This window comes from Cebus imitator, unplaced genomic scaffold (genome assembly GCF_001604975.1).
Source record: "Cebus imitator isolate Cc_AM_T3 unplaced genomic scaffold, Cebus_imitator-1.0 Scaffold512, whole genome shotgun sequence".
In the NCBI taxonomy this organism is placed as follows: domain Eukaryota; kingdom Metazoa; phylum Chordata; class Mammalia; order Primates; family Cebidae; genus Cebus; species Cebus imitator.
The window spans coordinates 914844-924329 of NW_016107827.1; the positions used below are offsets into that span (position 1 = coordinate 914844).

Genomic DNA, 9486 nt, shown 5'->3' on the forward strand with positions numbered 1-9486 from the left:
GTCTTCAGGCAACACAACCAGAAAGTGTGGGTGGCAACCACCGTGTTTATGGAAGCATTCCACCAGTGCTTCCTCCAAAAATCTTCTAAGAGGAAAGGTTGGAATATAAAGTCCCATTAGTAGCAGACAACATACCTGGCCATTCTGAATATGTTTACTATAAAAATGAGAAGGCCAAGGTTGTATTTTTTTTTTTTTTTTTTTGAGGCAAGTTCTCACTCTGTTGTCCAGGCTGGAGTGCAGTGGCATGATCTTGGTTTGATGCAACCTCTGCCTCCAGGATCCAAGGGATTCTCTATCCTCAGCCTCCTGAGTAGCTGGAACCACAGAGGCATGCCACTACGCCCAGCTAATTTTTGTGTTGTTTTGTAGAGACCGGGTTTCACCATGTTACCCAGGCTGGTCTCAAACTCCTGAGCTCAAAGCAATCTACCTAACTCGGCCTCCCAAATTGCTGGAATTACAGGTGGAAGCCACTGCACCCGGCCCCAAGATTGTATTTTTACCTTCAAATACAATCTCAAGTGAGGAGCTCCTGCCTTTTGACCAGGGCATCATCCAGTCTGTCAAGGCCACATACATTAATTTGGTCAGCAATTGACACAGACCCTAATTTGGATGTGATGCAGTGCTGAAAATCAGTCACTACCAGTGATAGAATAACATTCAACAAAATCGCAATAAGTGAATTACACCAGAAACTCTGAATGCCAGCTGGAAGAACTTATGAAGTCATAAATGATTTTAAAGAATAACCAGGGGTTGATGAAGAATTCGTGAAAATCCTTTATACAGCAAGATGAGTTGGTGAAGGATTTGCCAACATGTCTGATCAAGAAGTGGAAGAACATGTTGAAGGCCACAGAGAAATGGTAACAAATGAGGAGCTGAAGGAACTCGCAGAGTCACCTGCAGAGGAAGATGAAGGCGAAGAAGAAACAAACAGAACCAGTAAGGTGGACGTGACGGACATTTGCTGGAGTGTTTCCAATGGCACAAAGGGTAGAGGCAAAATGACGGAATACCATCCTTGAATTGCATGCAGCATTACAGTCGCTCTTACTGTCATCCAAGGATTAGAACCTCTGCGCATCACTTTGATGCATTAAAAAGAGAGACAACTCCTAATGACACCGTTCTTTCTCAAGATTTTGGCAAACAAACAAACAAGAAACCTCCAACTATCCCCGATCCCCAAACATGAACATGTTCCGGACTGGATGGTCCAGGATCACGGGGAGCAGGGGATGGCCCTTCTGAGCTCTGCGGACATTCAGCAGCACCCTGATGCCAGGTCTCCAGGCCTGCGCCACTCTCTCACTTTCTCCTGCAGGCACCTCTCATTTCACATCATCCCAAGAAGGGTGAGTTCAGGGCAGTGAAGGTATTTCAGAGAGAGAGTAGGCATTCATCTAACTCTTCTCACAGGGCATTGTTATAATTGTTCTATGTTATTAGTTATTGCTTTAACCTCTTAATGTGCCTGATTTATAAATGAAACTGTATCACCAGTATGTATGCACAGGAATAAACATGACAATATGTATAAGGTTCAGTACTATCCGTGGTAGCAGGGAGCCACTGGGAGTCTTGCAACGAGGGGTTACTGTAGTTTTCTGTACTACATTTACAAAATTTCTGTAAATTCAGAATTATTTCAAAGTTAAAAGTTAATAAAGAGACACTACAACTGGTTTTATACACCTCTCAGAATCAAAGCTATCCTCATCACAAAAACTGGTAAGTTGAATTCTGGTAATATCATGAGGGTCCTTCCTTCAGAGTTTCAGGGTAGTCAGTGTTTTCCTCTTTATTGTGATTATTATGGCAGTAGAACCCTATTTTGCTTTATTTAAAATAAAGCAAAATAATTCTTATGTGCAGTCCTAACACAGATGCATCAAAGCCGATATGCAGTTAAAACTTGAATTAGCCTTTCAAAAGCAGCCCCAGATATCATAAAATTTTAGTGTAGAAAGGATTGCAGCGATTGTCAGCTAAAACCACATTATTTTACAAATGAATTAACAATTAACTCTGGTCTGAAAAACAAAAAAGTATGTGCCTATTAATTTAATGATACAATTTTAAGAAAAACTTGTGTCTTGAAGTCAACATCAACGCATGCAACACGCTGTTTTTCCTTCTTCAGGTCCTGGAACACAATGAGACAACGTCTTCGTGCATTTGGAGACATTTAATTTCTCAGAGATTATATGCATGCTTTTAAAAAAATGTAACTTAAAGGCAAAGGATACTCTCCTGTTCTTTTTCTTTCTTATTCTAGGTTTTGCCACAAATGAAAAGTAGTACAATATTTTTTACTAATTCACCCAAGAAGCGTATTTTGTAAGAGGCACTGAGCCCCGATTTTGGCCGCTGGAGAGCTCGCACTCCGGTAAACGTGGTGCTGAGAAGCGCTGGCAGAGCGCCCCGCAGGCTGACCTGGAACCCAGAGCATTGGGGGACGCGGTGGGGGGGGGAGACGCAGGGCGTCCCGGTCAGAAACCCAGGTCTGCCGGCGGCCAAGCAAGTCGGAGTCAGAAAAAGCAAAGCGTTTCATAGCGATTTTTCAACGTTTATTTGTTTACTCACGTTCTGCTCCTAGAGAGGTCGAGCCTCGGAAGGCCTCAGATTTCGCGGCTTTTGCTCGCCAAGGAGCGGGAAGGACAGGGGCGTCCCGGCCTGGACTGGAAACTGAGGGGGGGTTGGAAAGGAGGAAAAGGGACTCCGGTTTCTTTTTAAAAACGTAGGTAGCCTGTGCGCCCCCTCACTCCCCCGCCCCAAGGGAATTTACCCTAAACTTACTTCATTTGCATTAAAATAGGCCGATTTGAGTCTGGGAACCCCGGGCGTCGGGGAGGCTCCTCTGGGCGCAAACCTGAGTGAACAGGGACCCGCGTCTCCGCCGCCGCCGAGATCGGGGTGCCGCAGGGTTCGGGAGACTCCGCGCCCCGGAGGCGGGACGGGGCTGCCGATCTTTGGGGCGGTGGAGGGAGAAGGACGATGGGAGCGGCGCTGGGGGAAGGTTAGGACCCCTTGTCTTTTCTTTCCTTCGGGCCGGGCAGTCCTCGGGGTCCTGCGGGCTCCCCCAGTGCGGGGGAAACGCCGGGGGAAGGTCTGAGGGGTGCGGCCGGCGAAGGGGGGGTCCCGGGGGAAGGTCTGAGGGGTGCGGCCGGCGAAGGGGTGGGGACCCCGAGGCTGCGGCTGGAAACGTCCCCAAGGAGAAGCTGATGACCTCGGGCCGGCGCGGTGGGCGGGGGGCAGCGGGGAGGGGTCGCCAGGCCGGTCCAGAGCGCACCCACCTGCGCCTCAAGGAGCGCCGGGGCCTGGAACGCGGACCTGGGTACCCAGTCCCGGAGATGCGCGTGCTTCCGCCTCCCGCCCCGCCGGCCCCTGGAAGGTCCCTCCGACCCGAGGGAGCGCCCCTTTCCCCCAGCCGCGGCCCCTCCCCGCGAGCCGCGCGCCCGACACCCCGACTCCGGTTACGCCGCGCCCCTCCGCGGTCCTCCCCTCGCCGCGCGCCGTCTACTCCCTCGCCCGGGGCGGGACTGCGTGGGCGGAGCTCCCGGTTCCCAGCCCCGCGCCGCTGACGCCCGCCAAACCCGAGCCGGAGCCGGAGCCTGGAGAGGGGCTCGGACGCGGCGCCCAGCGGGACTCTGGAGGCTCGCGCGGGGTCCTGGCGCTGAGTAGGGCGATGAGCATCGAGGGACCCCCGCTTCCCGCCGACCCCCGCGGACGCCCGGGCTGCCTGCTGGTGCCTGTGCGGGTGAGTGCGGCCCCTCCGCGCCCCCCGCTCTCCCCGCGCCCCCCGCTCTCCCCGCGCCCCCCGCTCTCCCCGCGCCCCTTCCCTCTTCCCAGGGGCGGCTGCCCGTGGGGTGGGCTCCGAAGTCCCGGATCCCCGTCCCCCGCTCTGCCCTCCCCTGCGCGGCGTCTCCGCGGGAAACTTGGGGGGTTTGCGCCTGGACCGCCTGGAAAGGCTTCTGAGGCGCGCGGGCTCTCCTTCACTGCGTTCAAGCGGCGCTTTCCGGAGTTTGGGGTTTCAGACTGGGCCCCGCGTTTCCTCCAGGAGCGGCTCTTGTGGGCCCGGCGGAGGCGCGCGGACCGAGCGTCCCCCCTGCAGCTTCGGGCGCCGGGGCTGGTCCGACTCGGCCCCGGGGAGCCTGAGGGTTCGCGGTGCCGCCTCGGCCCGTGCCGGGGGCTCCTGGCCATTCCGGGGTCGCTGGGACGCCAGTTGGTCACAGAGATTTCTTTTTGGAAGTCTATTCTAGCTCCTGCCCTAAATAACTCTCTCTGTACCTTCTTATTTTTAAATAAACTATTGATTGACAAAACCAATGTTGGCTCAAAGAAAAACGAAAAGTTGTTGGAAGCTTTCAAGTTGCCACCCCCAGCACGGCCCCGATTCTCAACACGGTTTCGGGGGGCACGTGGCCGTCCAGCCCCGGGAAGCCGCCGACGGACGCGGCTGCCGATGAAAATGCATTGACAGCCGCTTCTCCGCGATTCCTTCCCCGCGAGCTCCCAGCCCCAGGAGCGACCGGGAATACACTTAGCTCCCCTTTATAGGACGCCAGAGACGGTTCAGAAGGCCACAGGTCGAGGGCTGCTGCAAATTCCTATCGTCATGATCATGATTCCAAACTACAACAGTGGTCCCAGCTACTCTGGGATGTCAAAAAAAACTCCGCCTAGAGATAGATGCGTCTTCATTCAAGCCATACCTTTCTGGGCTCTTACTACAAAATATGAAAATGAAATTTCATGTAAAAGCGGATGTTTATTTCTTGAAGTACTCTGCAGTATGAATATCTGTCCCACTGTTGCCCAGGGTCATGAAACCCGAGGAAATATGCGGGGATTACCTGGGAGTCGACTGCAGGAAGAGCTGCGGGCTCTCCGGAATCCCAGGCTCCCGTCTCGTCACTGCTTTCAGCCTTAAAATGATGCCCTCCCAGGGTCTGGGATTGTGCATTTTTCTCGAGACATTCTTGCAACAAGTCTTGCTTTTCACCATTGTGGTTATGGCGGAAGCTTTGAAGTGGGGTCATCATACTTTATAATTGACCCGTTGAGGCACTGTTGGCGGTAACTTCCACACATGCGTCAGCTGCGCGCATTCTAGTAAGTGGCCTCCTTTGTGCTCAGTGTTAATTAAGGTGCTCAGTTTGCTGTTTTCAAGGGCGGCCTCTACTCACCTGTTTGCTACAAGATGTGATTGGCGCACTTTGTAATAACGACCTTGATTATTGAAAACAGCCTGTCTGAATTGAAAGAAGCTTTTTGTCAGCATTGGAGGCCAAATATTACAATAAGATGGAGCATTTTAAGAGCAAGACTCCTAACTGTGCAGTCATAAATAATTAGGTGTGCTCTAAAGCTACCTTAGACAGCAGTGTTTGGTAATGTTAGCTCAGAATCTTATTTGTTTAAAACGAATCTGTTCAGTATTGGTGTTGGCGGGTTTGTCTTGAAAACGTGAATGTTCTCAGCATACAGTGTCATCCTTGCTAATGCCAGAGACAGCTGTGCAGAATTACCAATTTTCTTGCCATAACTGCATAATATTCAACTTGCGTAATTAATCATTTCAGTTAAAAGAACTTGGTGCTTTTAAGTAGAAAAAGATGACAGAAAATCTTTTCTAAATCTTATATTTCTAGTCATATTTTTTCTGTCTGAAGTCAAAAACATAACACATTCTTTATCATGACTGCTTGCTTGAATCATGGAATGTAGCCAGATTTGAAGGTCTCCTGCTCAGTAGCAGAACTGTTTTGTTTCCTCTTTAAAGTGCTTGTTCCCCATGCCTTTTTCTAAGTTAAGTCAGTTCATGGAGCTCTGTCTCTGACCATACCTGGATTTTTGGGGTAAAATCCCACTGGCAGAGAACCGTCAATACAGTGTGCTAAGTGTGTCTTGCTTGTCGCTTCAAACATGACTATTGATTGGTGTTTACAGCACATTTGCTGCTTTTAAATGACAACATGTCTTCAGTCTGGGGTGCTGGAAGAATCATTGGCGTGACCTAGGAACATGCCCATTTATATGATGAGCTTGCCAATGGAAAGGTGAGAATATGTGAGGGGGTTTTAAAGGTGAATTTGGTAAGGGCATCACTTAATTATCTATTTACAGATAGGAATTGCTGCATGAGAGAAATGAAGCATCTGACCTCTTCGGAAGGTTACCCATCCCTTCTATGCCTTGGGTATGTTTCTCATCTTTGCTGACTCATCTTTGATTTCAGTTGTAGAATTTCTGTTGATGTCTGTGACATCATAAGCAAAATTCATGCATTATAAAGCAGGCAGTTACCCAATTTTACCAGGAGACATGTTCCCCAGTAAATATTTTAATGAGATCCAATCAAGAAAAGTGTGCTTTTTTTTTTTTTTTTTTTTCAAATACGGGATGCTAAGATTGCCTTGTTTTCTGAATGGTGTATGCAGAGCAGCAGCCTTTTGTCCCCGAGTATCTTTATGGATGATGAGTATAGATGAGGCATTTAAGCTTCAGTTTTAATTTAGATCTGCTTCCCAAGATACCCCGTGAGGTGAGGCTTGAGCGAGTTGGCAGAGGGGCTGGCATTGCAGTTCTCTCTTGGTGCGAGGGTGTATGTTTACACTGCAGACCTCCTGTTTACGAAATGTGGATATTCAGGATGGACTCACTAACCAGTGTGATCTTGCAGCTTTCCTGTTAGCTCCTGTAGCGCGTGACAGCCTCAGGCTGTGCTGCACACCCCTGGCTCCTGCGCTGCTGGGCACGGGGCAGGCACAGGCAGGTGCTTGCGGAAAGGGACAGGGAAGGAGGGAAGATCAGGGCTCCAGGGAACTCAGAGAACCCCACCCGGGGAACTGCCATCCCTTCGGGCTCCGGCTTCTCACCTGTGGAATGTGGGCTTGGTTCGGATGGTCATTTTGCGTCTGATTCCGGTCCCTCAGAAACTCGCTCTTTAATTAGATTCTAGAGCTATATTTGTGGAGTGAGACACAAGGAAGGTTAAAAATGGCTTTTGGAGGAGAACGCACTCAGAATTTCAAGGAGAATGACTTTGAACTGATGTGTGCTTGTCACTGCTGTCCAGCCGCTTGCTGCAGGTTGTCATGGCTGTGGTTTTGAATACCCGGCTTTGGATTATTTTCAGCTAACACTAGATGTCACTTTCCCCCAGCCTATACTGAAGTTCCACGTAGAACTCAGGAAGCCGAGGCTCTCCTTTCTGTTTCTCTACTAACCTTAATCCCTCACCCGAGGACTGACCCCAGCCTGTGGCTCTTCGTTCTCTGCCCCTCTAAACAAGAAGGCCCCCGAAACCACACCCATTTCTGGCTGCCTTCATGGGACGCTGTCCCTTCTTCACCTCGTCAGCCTGAGCCTTCCTCCTTCCCACCTTGCACAGTTTAATAAATACTATTAAAAGTGCTGTGAATGTGATGATGTGATTTTGCAATTGGAATTACATGGTAAAATAGTTTGCTTTTTAAGGAGTCTCCATTTTTGCATCCTATAAATATTATAAATTTGCTACATTTTAATTTAGCAAAGACTTAGGATTTAAGAAAGTGAATATGCTTCCTATTTAGGGGATACTATTCTAAACATTTATAAAATGTAAAGTTGTGTTTTTAGTGCATGAACTATTAAACATCAGACTCTGACTCCTAAACTGCCAAGTTTTAATTCTGTTTTATCTGTTACACTTTGTAAAGAAACTGCATGTCATTCATCTCTCTTGCCTTGAAACCTAGATCGGTGCATGGCCTGATATTTTGTAATAGTCTGCATTCCTTTTAATGAAAAAGGTGATCCTACAGTGTCAAGATTCTGAGTATCAACTCTGGTAGGCAGCAGCGTTGACTTTACATGTGGACGAACATCATTGGATGACAGCACTGAATTGTGTTATTATAAACACGATCGCATAAAACATTAGAATCAAGTGTCGTAAGTATCATTGTGCTTATTAGCCTCCATGTTATAAATTTACTTTTCCTGTCGTTTTTATCTGGACCCAGCTCCAAAAGACAGACTTTCTTCTTGTACCCAGCCGGGGGCAGTGGCCTCTAAGCATGGACTGACCAGGAAATCACTGCAGTTACTCTTATCTTCATCAAAATAGTTCACATGACAAATCCTATGTAAGAATTGAATTCCACTTCTGAAAAGAATGCTGAGTGTTGCACACGTCTTATTGTGTGGCTCAAAAATTATTATAGGTAAGGCACAGCCACGGGGATGCACTCAGATTCCATGGGAGAACATTTCTGTTTGTGGAGCTGGTGTTGAGGAAAATAGTCTGCATTTGTGAAGTGAGATACAGCTGCCAGTGATTCTGGACAAAATCATCACTTATTTTGGATTTGGCAGCAAGTCCTCTCACTCTGGATGGGGAGGCCTCCTGTAGTCTGGGGTCCCAGCTGTCCTTTTAGAAGCTGGTGCCAGGGAGGCCAAGGGGCCCACCCCTGCCACTGCCCCACCCCACCCCTGTCCCACCCCTTCCACTGCCCCACCCCCACCCCTGCCCCCACCCCTGCTCTGCCCCTGCTCTGTGCCTGCCCCTACCACGGTGCTCATCCCTGCCCCTGCCCTGCCCCTGGCTCTCCCCCTGCCCTGCACCTACCCCTATCCCTGTCCTGTGCCTACCACCTGCACCTACCCCTCCTCCTGCCCTGCCCCCGCCCCTCCCCTGCTCCTGCTCCTCCCCCTGTCCCACACTGACCCCTGTCCCTGACCTGTGCCTACCTCCTGCACCTACCCCCTGCTTCTGCCCTGCCTCTGCCCTTCCCCCTCCCCATCCCCCTGCCTCACACTGACCCGGTCCCTGACCTGTGCCTACCACCCACATCTACCCCTCCTCCTGCCCTGCCCCTGCGCCTCCCCTCCCCCTGCCCCACACTGACCCCTGTCCCTGACCTGTGCCTACCACCTACACCTACCCCTGCTCCTGCCCTGCCTCTGCCCCTCCGCTGCCCCTCCCCTCCCCCTGCCCCACACTGACCGCTGTCCCTGACCTGTACCTACCACCCACACCTACCCCCGCCCCTGCACTGCCCCTGGAGCTCAGTCCGCAGCAGGGTTGCGTTCTGGGCTTCCCAGGCCTGAGCACAACTGCCTGCCCCACGGCTGCATCCATCCTCATTCGGTCCTTTGCACACCTCGGTGGAGCGCACGGATTGCTGCCTGCCCCGGGCTGGGGCCTTGGTTCAGCGGCCTCTTCAGCAGGCTGCACCTCACCTGCCACAGCACCTGTCCCCCACCCACGCCTGTTCCTGCCAATTACCCCCTCCCCCAGGGCCCTGGCCCACCTGCAGCTGTCAGTGGGCCTGTCTCTGTAGGGCCTTTAGGAGGGCAGTTAGCACCTGGGCCCCTGCTGCTGTGAGCCTGTCAAAGGGGCCGCTCTCAGAAGGACACAGCGCGGGGAGCTCGGTTCTGGCCCCTGCGTGGTAGATGACCCACGTGTTCATTGAGCCAATAAATCTG

At 51.1% G+C, this 9486-nt stretch overlaps 1 protein-coding gene across 1 annotated transcript in view; it reads left to right on the forward strand.

The window, feature by feature from the left end:
* The first annotated feature begins 3591 nt into the window (after positions 1-3591).
* SNTG2 (syntrophin gamma 2) overlaps positions 3592-9486 on the forward strand; it is a 350315-nt gene continuing 344420 nt past the window's right edge. The window contains exon 1 of the mRNA XM_017514037.2: positions 3592-3769. Coding sequence (XP_017369526.1) covers positions 3698-3769 — 72 coding nt within the window. The 5' untranslated portion in view covers positions 3592-3697. The remainder of the gene's footprint in view (positions 3770-9486) is intronic.